Source organism: Neofelis nebulosa, chromosome 1 (genome assembly GCF_028018385.1).
Source record: "Neofelis nebulosa isolate mNeoNeb1 chromosome 1, mNeoNeb1.pri, whole genome shotgun sequence".
In the NCBI taxonomy this organism is placed as follows: domain Eukaryota; kingdom Metazoa; phylum Chordata; class Mammalia; order Carnivora; family Felidae; genus Neofelis; species Neofelis nebulosa.
Genome location: NC_080782.1, coordinates 217,171,223 through 217,190,355, shown reverse-complemented (window position 1 = coordinate 217,190,355; position 19,133 = coordinate 217,171,223). Strand labels below are relative to the sequence as shown.

The following is a 19,133-nucleotide window of genomic DNA, read 5'->3' as shown; positions in this document are numbered from 1 at the left end:
GGACACCTTCAGATTGAAAGTGAGGGGATGGAGAACCATCTATCATGCTACTGGAAGTCAAAAGAAAACTGGAGTAGCCATACTTACATCAGACAAACTAGATTTTAAACTAAAGACTGTAAGAGATGAAGAAGCGAATTATATCATAATTACAAGGTCCATCCATCAAGAAGAGCTGACAATTGTAAATGTTTATGCCCCCTAATTGATAGCACCCAAATATATAAATCAATTAATCACAAACATAAGCAATCTTATTGATAAGAAAACAGTAATCGCAGGTGACTTTAATACTCCACTTACAACAATGGACAAATCATCTAGGCAGAAAATCAATAAAGAAACAACGGCCCTGAATGATACACTGGAACAGATGGACTTGACAGATATATTCAGAACTTTTCATCCAAAAGCAACAGAATACACATTCTTCTTGAGTGCACATAGGACATTCTCCAAGATAGATCACATACTGGGTCACAAAACAGCCCTCAATAAATACAAAAGAATTGAGATCATACCATGCATATTTTCAGATCACAAGGCTATGAAACGAACCACAAGAAAAATTTGGAAAGCCTCAAAATGCATGGAGGTTAAAGAACATCCAACTAAAGAATAAATGGATCAACCAGGCAATTAAAGAAGAAATTAAAAAATATATGGAAGAAAATGAAAATGAAAACACAACAGTCCAAACCCTTTGGGATGTAGCAAAGGCAGTCCTAAGAGGAAAATACACTGCAATCCAGGCCGATCTCAAAAAACAAGAAAAATCCCAAATACAAAACCTAACCTCACACCTAAAGGAACTAGAAGCAGAGCTGCAAAGAAAACCAAAACTCAGCAGAAGAACAGAAATAATAAAGACTAGAGTAGAAATGAACAATAAAGAATCCAAAAAAAAAAAAAAGAGTAGAACCGATCCATAAATCTAAGAGTTGGTTTTTGAAAGAATACGCAAAATTGATAACCCACTAGCCAGACTTCTCAAGAAAAGAGAGAAAACCCAAATAGATAAAATCACGAATGAAAGAGGAGAGATCACAACACCACAGAAATAAGAACAATTAAGAGAATACTATGAAAAATTATATGTCAAAAACTGGACAACCTGGAAGAAATGGACAAATTCCTAGACACCCACACACTACCAAAACTCAAACAGAAAGAAACAGAAAATTTGAACAGATCCATAACCAATGAAGAATTTGAATTGGTTATCAAAACTCTCCCAACAAATAAGAGTCCTGGGCCAGATGGCTTCCCAGGGGAATTCTATCAGACATTTAAAGCAGAGTTAATAGCTGTTCCAAAAAATAAAAACGGAAGGAAAGCTTCTGTGAGACCCTACAAAAAAGGAGAATTATAGGCCATATCCCTAATGAACATGGATGCAAAAATTCTCAACAAGATACTAGCAAATTGAATTCAACAGTATATCAAAAGAATTATTCACCATGATCAAGTGGGATTCATTCCTGGGCTGCAGGGCTGGTTCAATATTCACAAATCATTCAGTGTGATCCATCACATTAACAGAAGAAAAGATAAGAAACATGATCCTATCAATAGATGCAGAAAAAGCCTTTGATAAAATACAACATCCTTTCTTAATAAAAACCCTCAAGAAAGTCGGGATAGAAGGAACATACTTAAACATCATAGAAGTCATATATGAAAAGCCCACAGCTAGTATTATCCTCAATGGGAAAGACTGAAAGCTTTTCCCCTGAGACCAGGAACATGACAGGGGTCTCCTTCTCACCACTGTTGTTTAACATAGTGTTGGAAGTCCTAGCATCAGCAATCAGACAACAAAATGAAATAAAAGGCATCCAAACTGGCAAAGGAATCAAACTTTCACTTTTTGCATGATACTCTACATGGAAAACCCAAAAGACTCCACCAAAAGACTCCTAGAAGTGATACATGAATTCAGCAAAGTCGCAGGATACAAAATCAATGTACAGAAATCAGTTGCATTTGTATACACCAATAACGAAGCAACAGAAAGAAATAAAGAAACTGATCTCATTTACAATTTCACCAAGAACCATAAAATACATAGGAATAAACCTAACCAAAGATGTAAAAGGTCTGTATGCTGAAAACTATAGAAAGCTTATGAAGGACTGAAGAAGACACAAAGAAATGGGAAAACATTCCATGCTCTGGGATTGGAAGAATAAACATTGTTAAGATGTCAGTACTACCCAAAGCAATCTACCCATTCAATGCAATCCCAATCAGAGGCACAGAGCTAGAGTAAACATCCTAAAATTTGTATGGAACCACAAAAGACCCCAAATAGCCAAAGTAATGTTGAAAAAGAAAACCAAAGCGGGAGGCATCACAATCCCGGACTTCAGCCTCTACTACAAAGCTGTAATCATCAAGACAGTATATGGTATTGGCACAAAAACAGACACATAGACCAATGGAATAGCATATAGAACCCAGAATTGGACCCACACATGTATGGCCGACTAATCTGACAAAGCAGGGAAGAGGATCCAATGGAAAAAAGACAGTCTCTTTAGCAAATAGTGCTGAGAGAACTGGACAGCAACATGCAGAAGAATGAAACTGGACAACTTTCTTACACCATACACAAAAATAGACTCAAACTGGATGAAAGACCTAAATGTGAGGCAGGAAACCATCAAAACCCTCGAGGAGAAAACAGGCAACAATCTCTTTGACCTCAGCCACAGCAACTTCTTAATCCACACAAGGGAAATAAAAGCAAAAATGAACTATTGGGACTTCATCAAGATAAAAAGCTTCTGCACAGCAAAGGAAACAATCAACAAGACGAAAAGGCAACCAACAGAATGGGAAAAGATGTTTGCAGATGACATACCAGTTAAAGGGCTAGTATGCAAAATCTATAAAGAACTTATCAAACTCCACACCCAAAAAGCAAATAATCCAGTGAAGAAATGGTCAGAAGACATGAATAGACACTTTTCCAAAGAAGACACCCAGATGGCCAACAAGCACATGAAAAGATGCTTAATGTCACGCATTACCAGGGAAATACGAATCAAAGCCACACTGAGATGCCACCTGACACCTGCCAGCGTGGCTAAAATTAACAAATCAGGAAACAACAGATGTTGGCAAGGATGTGGAGAAATGGGAACCCTCTTGCACTGTTGGTGGAAATGCAAACTGGTGCAGCCACTCTGGAAAACAGTGTGGAGGTTCCTCACAAAGTTAAAAATAGACCTACCCCACCACCCAGCAATAGCACTACCAGGAATTTATCCAAAGGATACAGGAGTACTGATACATAGGGGCACAGGTACCCCAATGTTTATAGCAGGGCTATCAATAACAGCCAAATTATGGAAAGAGCCCAAATGTTCATCAACTGATGAATGGATAAAGATGTGGTTTATATATACAATAAAATACTATTTTGCAATGAGAAAGAATGAAATCTTGCCATTTGCAAACAATGTGAATGGAAGTAGAGGGTATTATGCTAACTGAAATAAGTCAGTCAGAGAAAGACAGATATCATGTTTTCACTCATATGTGGAACTTGAGAAACTTAACCGAAGACCATGGGGGAAGGGAAGGGAAAAAAATAGTTTCAAACAGAGGGAGGCAAACCATAAGAGACTCTTAAATACAGAGAACAAAGTGAGGGTTGATGGCGGTGCCTGGGGGAGAAGGGAAAATGAGTGGTGAGCATTGAGGAGGGCACTTGTTGGGATGAGCACTGGATGTCGTATGTAAGTGATGAATCATGGGAATCTACTCCCAAAGCCAAGAGCACACCGTATACAATACTGCTTAGATATGGCAAAATTTTATTATATTTTGTAGAAGGTAGACCTTTGAACATTAACATAGCCCCTCGCCCTGCCTAATGGTACAAAAACTACTATTCTTCTATATATGACCTGGCATATTGCTGAGTATACACTACATTGACAACTGAATTTTGGTCAAATGTCTCTATGGAATTGGGGGTGGGTGGGGAGACACTCCAGTGCTGTATCCATTCACTTAGATGTTTATATTATGTATGTCCTCGGTGCTGCTTGTTTTCTCAGGAGAAAACCTAAGTAAAAGTAACCTTGAAGCTAATTTGAGTTCTAGTCAGTCTTTGAATACAAACCAAACTCTGTGGTCTGACTGAGCTTAATGGTATATTCCAGGAAATGAAAAAAAGCACAGAATGGATGGAATATGCAATAGAGAGTGGGGAGTGGTAGAAATAGAAAAGGTAACAAAGGGGTGAGATCATAATAGCTCCTATAAAAGTTAGTGAGTAGGGCTTCATCTTGGAGATAGCAGAAACATCATATAGTACAGAAGGATGTAATATGACCAGATTTGCATTTTAGAACAATAATGGCAGTAAAAGAAGAGATTCAATGAAGGCGGACTAGTTAGAAGGCTGGTCAAATGATGCACCTGAGAGATGATGATCTGAATGTCTGGCAGTTAAGATAGAGAGACATGGGAACAGATGATAGATTTATAAAGGCAGAAGTGTAGGGGAAGAAGAGGTGAAGCAAAGGGAGACATTCAGAAACACTCTAAGATTTTTGGATGAACAACTTCATGAAAAATGGTTTCATTCCCTGAAATAGAACATCAGAGGGGAAAAATTTTGGAGGGGAAATGGTGAGTTAAGTTTGGAGGATATTGTTTTGAGGGGCCCATAGGATATGTCCAATAAGCAACACTATACCCAAGTCTGAATATGTACTTGAAAGTATAAAAATTAAAGAATTAGGTTACCTTATGTAGAGGAAACATCAGTTATAAACACGAGGATGATGGGGTGGGATAGAAAATAAACTCTAAAACATGTGCTTAAGGAAAGTAAAGGAATAGGGAAGTACTGATAATATGTAAATTGAAGCAATGTATAACGCAAAACTAGGAATTAAGAAAATGGAGGATAGGGGCACCTAGGTGGTTCAGTTGGTTGAGGGTCCAGATCTTGATTTTGGGTTGGGTCATGATCTCATGGTTTGTGAGATCAAGCCCCACATCTGGCTCTGTGCTGATGGAATGCAGCCTGCTTGGAATTCTCTCTCCCTCTCTCTTGCTCTCAAAATAAAGAAATAAACATTAAAAAAAAAAAGAGAGAGAAAAGAAAACGGAGGATATTAAAAACTCAAAACTCAATTGTCATGAACACATCTATTTTCCACAAATGTTTCTCATTAAATGAGAGAACTCTCTTTTTGTTGTTGTTAGAAAGGAATGTGACATTTTGAGCTAAAGAGTCTGCTGGAAGCTTTAATTATTTAATAGAATACAGTAACTGGACACCCCAGCCTTCTGAGAATTAAATAAAACAAAAAGCCTGCCCCAGATTTAGAAGGGACATAGTTTACCACAGGCACTTGGCACAAGGACACAGGAAATACGATGTAAGCATTTATTTCTCTAGAAAGAAAATCTATTTAAGGAGAGTAAGAAAAGTTTGTCTCTACACAATTGATACGTGATCATCACGAGTCCAAACTAAATGTGTTAATCTGGAAAAAGTAGTAGTGACAGATTCTATTTCCTTCACTAAGCAAATAGCTAGCATAGAATAACTCATTACTTGTAGCAGCCGCCCCATCTCTGATATCACAAGTTTAAAAACATTGCCTACAATGGAAACACATGTGCTCTAGACCACAGTTCACATAAATACATACAGTAAGCATATAAACTATGATTCCCATTCTTTACTGCACAAGTTACAAAAACTTTATAAAAAGAAATCCATAATTCCACTGCATCCAATATGTTGTGTGTGAATTTACATTATTTAGGGCAAACAGGCTATATATAATACATACACATTTCTTGCTTGCCATTTAGCACAAACACTCAGATCCACACATACACACACAAACACATAGATAACTGAGCAGTGCTTTCTTGAAAGTGCTGGACTTCCATAGATTGGTGGCATCTAAGAGTTCACATAACAAATAGGATGTTGGGACACCAGGGTTGCTTAGTCGGTCGAGCGTCCGGCTCGTGATATGGCTCAGGTCATGATCCCAGGGTTGTGGGATCAAGCCCCATGTCAGACTGAGTGTGAACCCTGCTTAAGATTCTCTCTCTCTTTCTCTCCCTCTGCCCCTCTCCCCCGTTCTTGCTCTCTATTAAAAAAAAAAGTAGGATGGATATATTGTAAGTATAACTTTAATACAACCAAGTAAAAACAATTATTAAATCTACTTTGAAATATAAAATGATATAATTCACATGTAATTGACATCTTATCCTCCAGCTTTTGAATCCATGGGTGTTATGTTTTTGTCATGTGTCATAGAATAAGCTTCTCTGAATTTCTCCCCCAAAATTCTACTTACAGAAAAGGAATTACTGGAGATTCTGTAGAAGTGAGATAGATCCAGGTGGGTGAGGGTTCCTAAATGCTTTTATATACTTGAACTACAAGATGGTCCATATATAAAGTAAGAGCAATACATTCATTAACTTTAAAAGCACAGAGAGTAAGGTTGGTTCAACTTTATACCAAGGAAAAGAGCAAAGCTACTTGTAGAAATACTGCCTCCTAGTGGAAAGTTCACTTTTTCATTTGTTTTATAAAGCACTGGAGTACAGCACATTTATTTGGTCACTATACTACTATTCACAATTTAAAACTACAGTTAGACAAAGTTTAGTTTGATACTTAGTACCTTCAAAAGAATCATGTCATGAACTCTCATGTGATTTACAAACGTGATTCCTCTTCTTAATAAAATGACAACCAGTATTTCATATGCGCAGTTAGTAGCAGAGCTTAGATTGAAAACTAAACTTATTAAAAATAAAAATCATCATTGTGGTTTTACCCTCAAAGTACCAGAAACCTATATATAAATGCTTGAGAGTGACAAAGATCTTATAGAAACAGTAAGACATGATTATTTAACAACCTAGTCATTCTGTCTCTGAGTTAATCAAAACTTTTTCACTGAGTAAAACAGCAAGGAGACTTTTCATTAAATGCTTTGGAACAGATAATCCAAAATCATAGTCAAATATAATTTTATTTTGTTTTAGAATATTTTGGTACATAAAGTGAAATATGGTCACCTAATCCTCTTGGAAATTTATAAATTTCCATTATAATTTATAAATAATGCATAGTGAAGAACTGGAAAATGATCAACCTTTCTTAATGTGTGAAATTATTCTTAATCTTCATTGTTATCATTAAACAAAAGTATTTTTCCTGAGTTTGAAATTGTTGTCCTATGTTTAATGCCTTCCCTGAACTGGAAGAGACGAGGTATTTAAATTTTACACTGTCTTACAAGTTGCATAGAAGAATTCAACTGAACAAGGTATCAGGTTGTGACGACTTAACAACACATATCACAGTATTGCAATTGCTGGTTTATTGACTGCCACCTTTCAGTAGACATTAAACCTCCTAAAGGCTACAAGTGTATTTTTTTTTAACCTATCCTAGTACCTCAACAAAATTTTGACTGAATGTATGAATGGATGATATTAACAGAACGTTGAAAATAAAAATTTAACTTAGATAGCTTTGATTAACTGTAAAATCTAAAATGAGATTTGAAGTCATAAGATGTGGGTTCAAGTCCTGCTTTATCACAAAGTATATGATTTTAAACCTCAATGAGACTTAAGTTTCCTCATCTGAATAAAAAGAATAACAACTGGCCTATGTATTTCAGAATAGCTGTCAAGATAAAATGAGGTAACGTATATAAAAGCCCTTTGTAAATACCCAACAAATGTAATTTTCCATTATTCTACTACCTGTTCATATAAGACACATATGAATAAAATAAAAAAGTTGAAGATGCAATGAACTACTCACTTTAAAAATACACGCCACATATACCATTTTGCCCCATGTACACATAGCTTGACTCCTCTTTTCAGCCTACAAATATATTTAAAACTCCTGATCAAAGGAAAAAAAATACCCCTTCCTTTGAGATACACAGCCCCCAGTGCTTTCTCTTCTCTAGTAAATACTATCAAAGAAGAGTGGACACCTACGCATCCTCTTCTGCAGTGTCCTGAAATCCGACTCTGCCACCATTGCCTATAGAACAGCTTCAATATGGTTAATCCACTGGTTTCTTCTCAGTTCTCATTTTCTTCCGTCTCTGAAAATTTCTTGTACGCTGTGTCTCTGAAAATTCTGAGTTCCTCTCACATCCACACTGACTTCTTTCTTCAAAATGGGAATACTCTGGTTTTCTTCCCTTATTTCTAATTATTAATTTTTTTTTTTTTTTTTTTTTTTTTACTGGTTCAGCTTCTTGGTTCTTCAAACCCAGGTGTTGTATGAGGTTTCACCCTCAAACCTCCTTTTCACTCATCGTGTAATTCTGCCTAGATGATTCAGTCTACTCCAATGGCCTCAGGCCTCATTTCTGCAAAGCCAACTTCTAAAGCTCTATCTTTCTCCCAGCTCCCACCAATGTGACAGGGCTGTATTTCTAGTCATTGACCAAATATTTCCATCTGGATATACTTTGGTCTGCGTGTCAAACTCATTATCCTTCTCCCTTTTCCCAAACTTCTTTCTTCCTCTTGTTGCCACTCTTGGTAGTCAACCAACCAGAAATCTTGGAGTCATCAATGACTTCCCCACTCTTCCTCACCTGTCCTCTTCATTATCTATTAAGAGGATCTACTGATTCTATATCTGAAACGTTTCTCCATCTATTCTCCTCCATCTTAATTTCCATGGTCTTCATTTAGGCTTCATTATTTTTTTTTTTTAAAGTATTTCGCCTCTTAACTAATTCTCTCTGGCCTGGTCTCTTGCAATTTAAATCCATCCTGTTACAGATGTCGAGAAAATAAAAACACTCCCCTACTTTTTATGCCTACTCTTTAACTGAAAAACCAACTCTAAACTCTCTGACATGGCATGTGAGACCTTAACTAATCTCTTTCCGAACCTGTTTTTCCAGTAACTCCTGCCTACACACTTCTCTCTCTAGAACATGTTACACACTCAATTTCATGCCCTAGTTCATGGTGTTCCCTCTACCTGTTATGGTTGTTCTTCATTTGTCAAAAGCCTGTACATCTTTGGGCCCATGTGATATATCATTTTCTATATAGCACTTTCCCTATCCTGCCTTCCAGAGAGAATTAATCCTCTCTTCTTCAGTACTCTTCCACGGCTATCAAAATTAAATTTAAGTATTGTAAGTGTTTATCTCCTCCATTGCATTAGACTCAAGGGGAAAAATTATTACTTATTTTGACTCACCTATGCTTCACCAGTGCCTGACAAAGAGGGTACCCAATAAATACTGAAATGAACAGACCTATTCTTGATTCATGCAACACAGAAAATAGACCACACTTTACGAATAATCCTCATCTAGATTTTGTTAGAATCAAATAAAAATCATTTGTTTTTGGATAATAGTGAAAATATACCTAAAGATGAATTATCCATTATAATCCTTTTGGTTTTAAGTAAATCAAACAGCTAAATTTGTCTCTTGTCGTTGGTTTAGGAGGAGGCAGGAAACAGCTGTGTAAAAATCCAGTCAATATCTGTAAAAATACATTGAAATCAAATAAGAGACCCTTACTAATGCTACTGTAATATCAAGGTAAAAATCACTAAGTATACTAAAGTCTTTTGTATATTAAAGAGTTAAAGACATTGTGAAGATTAAAAATAATATTAATTCAGTTAAAAGTAAACTTAAGGAAAATTAGATATGTGCTAAAGGGTCAGCACTAAATCGCTGTCATGAAATATTTTTTTATAACTCTGAGAAAATTATCTGAAATAAATACTAACTTAATGAAATTATACTCTGTCTCGCTCTATGACTATAGATCAGGTATCAGCAAATTATGGCCTGTGGGCTAAACCTGCCTGGCGCCTCACCTGTTTTTATTGAAATACAGTCGTACTCTTTTGTTTCTGTGTCTTTCCTGTCTGCTTTTGCTGTACAATGGCAAAGCTGAGTAGAGACAGAGACTGCACATACTACAAAGTCTATTTATTATTTATCCTTTAAAGAAAACTAGCAAATTCCTGCTATAATCAGTTGGAAATCTAGTTGAAAACCAAGCCAGTTTGTGTATGTGAGGATTTTTTATTATTCTAGAATTTAGAATCTTTATGCAAAGATTTCTTCTCAAAAATCAAAAGAATAAAAAAAGAAAGGTATGAGGATGTTATGATAGGAAGTATACTGATATGAAATACAAAGAAGATAAATGGTATTCATACTGGATTTTTTAAAAAGAATAAATGATTTAATTTTATACTTATATGCTAGACTGATTATTCTTCATTAACTAGGAAAAGGAGTGGCTATTCTTTATATTATAGCATGTCACTAAAAATTAACTTTTCTACCTCTATTGCTTCAATAAAAAGTAGAAACTTAATTCTTCCTACAAGAATAAAGGGGTAAAGTTAAATATGATTAATTATTTTTAAAAATGAGGGGAGGGAAAGGTGGAAAGAGGAAGAAGGAGAGAAGGGAAAGACGAGAGAGAACCTACTGTACCTCATTCTCTAATTGATATGAAGCCAATCTGTGTACCAAAATTAAGGCCATCTCGGACGTGGGAAAAAAACTTGTCAGGATGGCAGGATGTACAGATGTTGAGATCTTGGTTCAGGTCCTGAATATTCTGTGGTAGAATTCCTCCCCGTTCTAGAAGAATCCTTGGGATAAAGATTTTTTAAAAGATAGCAAGAGTTTATTTTACCAATAGACAAAGCAGTATGTGTGTGTGTGTGTGTGTGTGTGTGTGTGTGTGTGTGTGTGTATTGGATATTGGTATAAAAGAATTCTGGGAAAGATCTGCTGAGAAAGATCTGCTTAAAACCATGCAAGTTGATTTTCAGATACAAAACATGAACAAGTCCAGGAAATGGTAGATTTTATCACCATTAATCACTTAAATTCATATATAAACTGTAAAACCTTCCATATTGTTCTGCAGACATGACCTGGGAATTTTATAATCAAAATCAAGTACTTATTCAGAAGAAACTTCTAAAGTTACCAGGGTATTGGCAGACAAGATTCATTTGATTCAGAACATGCTTTTTAGTCATTTGGCCCTCCCTTCTCCTGTCCTCCTCTTAACCAGATTTTTCACAGAGAAGTTGTTTCTTCATAAACACTTTATGATATGAAATATGACTATAAATTAGTGACACTAATTCCACAAGTCACATTTAAGAATCAATTTCAATCCTTTCTACTTATGTGCTAAATGAAGCAGAATCTCAGCAAGGTTTTGTTGGCTGGAACAGAAACACAATTCAAATCAGACAATTTTCCTTTATAGGAATGATAATGGCTATTAACAGCAACACTTTGTAACTCAAAATTGTAAGGGGCCATAAAAACCTTGAAAGTGACTATGTGCTTATATTATCTAACATTTTTTCTAAGAAATATATTCCTCTAGTTATAGAATAAAATAATTTAAAAATATCAGCTTTCTGATAGTTTATTGTATTTAGGACATTTTAGCTGAGGAATGTCTATTAAGTACATGGCAACTTTTCTACATGAAGTCTAAGTAGGTCTCTCAAAACTACACGGTAAATATATCCTCCTTCACTTTTAAATCAGTAAGAGGTACCAGACAGGAAAATTTCATTATTCAAACTTAAATGACAATGTATTTCATAATTAAAATAAGTTTTTATATATATGTGTATGTCAGCTACTTAAATACCTGCCACCTGAATTTTTCTTGGAGTTACTAATTGTTGTCTAAAGTACTTTTCATTTTAGAAACAGGGGCAGCTGGGTGGTTCAGTCAGTTGAGCATCCGACTTGGGCTCAGGTCATGATCTCATGGTTCATGAGTTTGAGCCCCACACTGGGCTCACTACTCTCAGCACAGAACCCAATGTCCTCCTCTCTCTGGCCTTCCCCCATTTGTGCATTCTCTCTCTCTCTCTCTCTCAAAAATAAATAAATATTTAAAAATAAAATAAAATAAAATACACTGAGGCACTCATGCCATAGAAACTGTACATTAAAAAAAAAAAGAGAGAGAGAAAGAAACAATAAGCAATAACCAAACTTGCAGTTCTGTAATGAAGTCAAACCTACCTAGTGGCTTTACGAATGTCAACATAGGGATTTGGTGAATCAAATAACCGTACACATTCAGGATCAAGATTATGAAATCCCTTTGCTGATTCCCTTGGCAGAGTAAAACAGCAAGGTCCTACTGAAGGTCCCAGTACAACAATAATGTCTTCCAAACTACAGCCATATTCTGTGATCAGAGCATGCACTGTAGCCATAGCAACACCTAACAAAGTACCTCTCCAACCTGGTAAATAGGAAGAAAAAAAAGGTAAGGGAAGTTAAAATGTAACATTGCACCTTAATTTATATCTAACTTAAAAATGAACAGTTTGTGTATTTTTCAAAGTCCAGAAACAGCAAATAAATCACAAAATTAATTAAGCTAAATGATCAATTAACTAAAATACTGGTTTTTAAATAAGGTATGTTATGCAAAGCACCTGACATAGAAAACATATTTAATGAGAGGTCCCTTCCACTCTCTTTAAAAATATTCTACAGCTTCAGTTTCCACTGGGATTATATATAACTTGTTAGTATTCTCTCTCCTTCACTTTTTTCAAATTTTTTTAAATTGTGGGGAAAAATATGTAAAATAAAATTTACCATTTTAACTCTTTTTAAGTGTATACTTTAGTAGTGTTAAATACGTTCATCTTGCAAAACTGAAACTCTATACCCATTAAATAACAACTCCCCCTCACCACTTTCCCCTCGCCCTGGTACCCACCATTCTACTTTGTTTCTATGAATTTGCCGACTATAGATAAGCCATGTTAAGTGGAATCTTAAAAGTGTCTCTTTGTGACTGACTTATTACACTTAGCATGATGTCCTCAAACCCCTCATTCGGGTGTCAGGATTTCCTTCCTTTTTAATGCTAAATAATATTCCATTGTCTGTATATATCACATTGTGTTTATCTACTCATCCATCTGTGGCCTCTTGGATTGCTGCCACCTCTTTGCCATTGTGAATCATTCTGCCATGAGTATGGGTGTGCAAGTATCTTGTCAAGATCCTGCTTTCAATTCTTTTGGATATACCCAGAAGTACTGGATACCAGGACTTCTACCTAGAAGTAGAATTGCTGGATCATATGGTAATTCTATTTAAAAATTTCTGAGGAACCATCACATTATTTTCTATAGCAGCTGCACCATTTTACATTCCCACTATTTCCACCAATAGTACATCAGAGTTCCAGTTTCTCCACATCCTTACCAAAATTTGGTATTTTCGTTTGTTTTCAATATCAGCTATCCTAAGGAGTGTGAGGTGGTATCTCATCGTGGTTTTGATTTGCATTTCCCTAATTATTAGTGACATTAAGCATATTTCACATGCTTGTTGGCCATTTGCTTATCATATTTGGAGAAATGTCTAGTCAAGTCCTTTGCCTATTTTTCTGGGTTGTTTTTTTGTTGTTGAATTATAGTTCTTTATACATTCTGGACATTAATCCCTTTTCGGATATGTGAATTGCAAATATTTTCTCCCATTCTATGGGTTGCCTTTTAACTGTGTTGATGCTCAGTTTGTAATTCTGATGAAATCCAATTTATCTATTTATACTTCTGTTCCTTGTGCTTTCGGTATCACATCTATAAAGCCACTGCCTCATCCAAGTTCATAAGGATTTACACTGTTTTCTTTGATGAATTTTATAGATTTAGGTCTTACATGTAGGTCTTTAACCCAATTTGAGTTAATTTTTATATATGATGTGAGATAAGGGCCTAATATCATTCTTTTCTATGTGAATATCCAGTTTTCTCAGCACTATTTGTTGAAGAGACTATCCTTTCCCCACTGTATAGTCTAGGCACCTTGTTAAAAATCTTTTGACCATATGCAAGGGTTTATTTCTGGGACCTCTGTTCTGCTCTATTGGTCGATATGTCTGTCTTATGTCAGTACCATACTGTTTTGATTACTGTGGCTTTATAATAAGTTTTGAAATCAGAGAGTGTCAGACCTCTAACTTTGTTCAAGAGTGTTTCATTTTGACAGCTTTAATCTTTGATATTTAAAAATAATGTTTCAAAACCTAAGAAGTAACAAATAAGATTTTTTTTATATCCAGGAACTAAGACTCAAACGTTAAATAACATTTTGATAATGGCAAATCAAAATTTGACTTCTAGTCATCCAATCCCATAACTCTAGCTAGATCAAAAGAAAAATATGCCATTTTCTTATTTATCTTTTGTCTAAAAAGCAAAGTAGTCCTAGATTTACAAGCAGAAGGAAATCTGAAAGATCATCCCTTATTTCACATAGAGTAGTAACCAAAAGATAATTTAAATAGCATTTTAAAATACCTTTAGAAAACAAAATTCCATAACCTTAACACAGCATCTAAAAATCCTTTGTTCTTATCTTTAGATAATAAAGGCACTAGACTATAACGTATTAAACTAAACGACTTTTTCCAAACATATCTTGCTTTTTCTTACCTCCATACCTTTTACACATGCTGTTGTACCTTCCCCTTCATGAATACCTTTCTGCAGCATGCTTAACCTTCCTATTCCCCATTGCCCGGACTTCAAGGGTTCTCAACCAGAGGAAGTACCACTCCCTTTGGAATGTTCTGAAAAGCATGAAGGCTTTCTTTTTGTTGCTGCTTTTCTTACAACAACTGGGGGGGGGGGGTTGCTACTGGCATTAAGGATTTTGGAAGCCAAGCAAACTGCAATATAAGATTATCTTGCCCAAAATGTTAACATTTTGGCACCCCTGCTGAGAAACATTGGTACCTAATCAGGTCTTGCAAATTCCTCAGATATCAGCCTGGTTACTGCTTCCTTTGGGAATTCTACTCTGATTCATATAATTTGACTTAGGTACTGCCCTCACCTACTCCTATAATAAGAGTATGCTGGTTCTACCCCTTTATACTTAATACCATGTAATTAACTGTCTTGTAATGCACGCCATAAATAAATTATAATTTTGCCTATACTACAAAATTGGTAAAACCTTAAATGCTTCATTAAGGATACTTACCAGAGTGAGCAACCCCACATGCTTTTTTGACAGGATCAGCAAAAACTATTGGTATACAGTCAGCACCAAGAGCTGCTATTGTGACTCCCCTCTGATTTGTGGTGATTCCATCGTAAGATTCAGGCTCCTTCCTTCCCATAATCCAGACGTCATTGGCATGATCAGTCTAATACCAAAGATGTGTGATAAAAATATTTTGAAAGTAGGATTTCTCATACCATAAGCTTTTCTGAAAATACTCTTTTTGTACAAAATTAAACAATCAGTTTACTATTACCAGCAAGCATTAAGTATATCACTTCTGTATGTGGTAAAATACCAAATTTACTTATCACTTAACTTTTGGTATTATAATCTCTGCATATTTTAGTCAAAGGAAAACACACTTTAACACTTAAAAATTCAATACAGTACATCACAAACATCTCCTACCAGAGATGAGTAAATCTCTACTTGCAGCACTTTCCAAAGAGTATTATTTAAGGAAAGAAGTTAATTACCAAATATTTTTACTTTTCCTGATTCAAATAAACCTAGCATTCTGTAAGGAACAAGGCATCCATTGTGACCCTAGTTCCTCCTAATGTTGATTTAGAAAATAATAGCCTTTTTCTCCCATCATTCTGGAATCTTCCTTCTGAATCAAAAAGGGCAGTGATACCATACCCTGAGAATTAAAAGTACTTTTAGACATGAGTAGCTTCAGGTGAAATCTATCACAGAATTGATATTTAAGCTACAGAGTACAGATCTAAGAAAAACAACCATAAGCATTATCCTAACATTTTCAGTAAAACACCAGATGCAAAAGTTAAACAGCTTGATTAAAGTCCATGAAGTCATTAGCAGAGTCAAGAATATACTTTGCATCTTCTAAAACATGAAACAAAACTTTACCTTTATTTGGTAAAATTTCTCCACATTAAATCCTGCAGCATTCCCCAACCTACGCAGATTTTCTTGGACAACAACCTTGGGATCCCTCCGTTTGGAACTACTGAAGAGATTGAATGAGCTAAGAGTTGGTATGTAAGATATTCCACCTGTCCTTGTAGTAAATCCATGCAAGAAAATATCTATCGAATAGAAGTAGTGAAGATTAAAAATATGCTATACAAAGACTATAGAGCATTACCAATCCAGTCTCACAGTAAGACTTTCCCTGATCACCTCAAGCTGCATGTTTTTCTGGCTTCCAATTTCTACAGCACTGTGTACCTCCATGTATTCTTGTTATACACGATTTGTGTTTGCTCTACCTTCCCCATGGGACTATTGCTTTTCAAAGGGTATCTTCTGTCCCATTTGTCTTTGGTATTCCTCATAGCATACAGCTCACAGTAAATATCATTTAACCAAGAGTAAGATGGACTCTTAAATTTCATTCTTCTGTCTAAACGCCAATGAGTTAAGGTTCCAGAATTTCTAAATAGGAGATGCTTAGGGTCATAAATCTCATTTTAAAGGAAGGCTGGGGGATTTGTCTTAAAGCTGAATTTGCACAAAGCAAATTTATTTATTTAGGGTGGCTCTGAAGGGACTGTCCCTCGACACTGCTGACACTACAAGGCCATCCCTGATACTCCCATGTTGCAGCTGATGCCAATGAGCTTATAAACCCTACAGTCTACAAAAGACAGGAGGGGGAAAAAGGTGACCAGCCTCTAAAGAACGACTGTTTTTTTTTCATGTACAACACAGTGTTTAATATACCTGAGATTAATGGTGATGTGATAATGGTTAATTCTCCTTTCAGAGCTGGCAGACTTCTCAAATATGTTTTTATTTCATTCTGGATTGCTTCTTGTTCTTGATCTGTGATCATGTTTATTTCTTGTTCTTGATCTGCGATCATGATCATGGACTGTTTCACAAGACCTCCCCTCAAAGTCACCTGTAAATCTTCAAACTCAAAATTGTAAACGTTGGTGAAGAGTTGATCAATAAAAGCTTTCAGCAATGTCTTCCGGTGCTTGGGTACAATTACCTTAATGCTGCTCAAGTTTTTTTCATCAATTTTTTGTTTAATGGTATACAAAGAGGCAGCCATACTAGGATTGCTAACAGTCTCAAACTCTCTCAAGACAGCTGATAATCCATTGCTTGCTTCCAATTCAAAGTTATGTTCCCCATCCCTTTCACAGCTGATGCTATTACAACACATTATGCAAAGAAACTTGGCCTTGGCAGCATGATGGTATCGGACAGCATTCAGTGTCTTCAGTAATACCTGGTGACTGTTTTTCTGAGAGTTAAATTTCAAACCAAAGAAATCAATCAACACTGCTTCTGCCATCCTTCAGTAGGGTACGCAGCCCTTCAAACACTTCTGTGCCTCCTAAGAAATTACCTATAAAGAAAAATTAGCCTAAGAATGCAAAATTATATCACCTTCTTATGGTTACAACAGAAATTTGTGCCTACATCAAAAAAAAAAAAAAAAGGTTCACGGATCTAAAAATGTAGTAAAATAGTAAATCTAGACTTCTCCCATTAAAGCCAGTCCACTATCTGTCCTACGTGAACCATGAGAGGAGAACCATCTTTTAATCTGTTTTGTGAAAGTATTTGTACATCTTTTCAGCAGGACTACAGTTCCTCTGTGTGTGTGTGTGTGTGTGTGTGTTTGCACACAGCAAGTTTTAAGTAGGGAATTACTTGTTGACTTAGACGAAGTCTTGTTTTTTAATTACAGGGTGTCAGTTTATGTTATATACATCATTAATCTTGATGTGACTGGCATATTAGGTCACACCTCTTCATATGACACATTGGGGCCTTAAGTTCAACAGATTAAATGGAGCTGCACTAAAATTCACGCTTTTAAGGGGATAAAAGCTGAGACGATCCAGGATTTACAAAGCACTCCAAGTAGGGCAATGGGCACAAAGACTACCACGATTTGGATCAGAAGCGCTGCCTACCCTCCTGCTTACTCAGGGCCCAGGCCCCGCCCAGAGTGGATCTTCACCCCTCCAGCCCCAGCACTCCCACCCCAGGGCCTCCGCTTTCTCTTCAGGGGCCGCTCCCAACCTGCACTCCATACCGTACTGGGCTCCCGCTGAAGTTCACCTCGCCAGTTTTGAAAAACATTGAGAGAAGCTAGGAGGGTGACGGCCTCCTTCCCCTCTGCCTTGGGAAACGCCACAAAAAGCGTCTGTCCCGGCCCGGTCCCACGCTCGGTCTCCACCTGCCCGAGCTCCACCACCGCCTCTTCCCCGCCCCTTTGGCACTTCCTGACATACGGACGTGCACCGTAGGCAGTTTTCCCCGTGCCGCTTGCCCACGCTCCGCTTAGACCTATACTCCCAGTCTGCTGCGAGCTCGGAAGCGCTCGGCAGCCACCGCCACCACCCCAGCCCCGAGCCAGGACGGAACCCGGAAGCCGCGAGCTGGGCACCTGGAATCCTAAGCCCCGCCCCGCGGCCCCGCCCACTGCGGCGCCCGCTCCACCTCACCCACCTCAAGGCGGACCAGCCACGGGGTGGCGTGCCGGCTTTGCGTGGACTCGACGGCCGGCGGGTCCCGCTGTTGCAGAGGCCCGGGCCCGGCCAGGCCGGCGAGCGGCACGGGGGCACGAGCGAGTTCGAGGGAGAGGGCTGGGCACCGAGCGGCCACGGCGGGCCGAGACCCGGCGCGGGGAAAGCCCGGGAAGAGCCGAGAGCCGGCCCCCGCGGCCACCTCAGTAGTTCCGGGTCAGCGCGGCCCGTCGAGGCCGTCCTCCGCCGCCCTGTCTAGGCAAGAGAAACAGGAACCGGGGCCCTATGGCCGGAGCCAGGCGGGTCAGAGGGCGGGGGCCAGGGCGGCCGGCCGTGAGGGGGAGCGGGCGGGCGGGCAGCTAGACTGGAGGGCCCGTGTGAGGAGCTGGCCGGCGGGAGGCCGGACCCGTGAAGGGAGCGGGTCGGCGGGGAGGAGGAGGGTCCGCGAAGGGGCGGGCTGGCGGGCTGGCCCCTGTGCGGGGTAAGGCGGGAGAACGTCGTGGGGAACCAATCGCAGACGCCGTTCTGTGAATGGATTCCGTCTCCGGGAGTGGGCTTCCCCAAATCG

At 37.9% G+C, this 19,133-nt stretch overlaps 1 protein-coding gene across 6 annotated transcripts in view; it reads right to left on the bottom strand.

The window, feature by feature from the left end:
* LACC1 (laccase domain containing 1) overlaps nucleotides 1-18,686 on the bottom strand; it is a 32,633-nt gene extending 13,947 nt beyond the window's left edge. The window contains exons 1-7 of one of the 6 annotated variants that reach the window (XR_009248724.1): nucleotides 18,133-18,438; nucleotides 16,800-17,436; nucleotides 15,984-16,162; nucleotides 15,087-15,252; nucleotides 12,093-12,318; nucleotides 10,521-10,681; nucleotides 9,427-9,546 (exon numbers count right to left, since the gene is read on the bottom strand). Coding sequence is in view for 5 of the 6 variants with exons in the window: in XM_058684507.1 (XP_058540490.1) it covers nucleotides 10,522-10,681; nucleotides 12,093-12,318; nucleotides 15,087-15,252; nucleotides 15,984-16,162; nucleotides 16,800-17,382 (1,314 nt within the window). In the remaining variant the exon portion in view is untranslated. Of the gene's footprint in view, nucleotides 1-7,365; nucleotides 9,547-10,520; nucleotides 10,682-12,092; nucleotides 12,319-15,086; nucleotides 15,253-15,983; nucleotides 16,163-16,799; nucleotides 17,437-18,132; nucleotides 18,439-18,548 lie in introns of those variants that run through there. The other 5 variants (XM_058684507.1, XM_058684537.1, XM_058684491.1 and 2 more) reach the window with 5 other exon arrangements.
* Nucleotides 18,687-19,133: the final 447 nt, after the last annotated feature.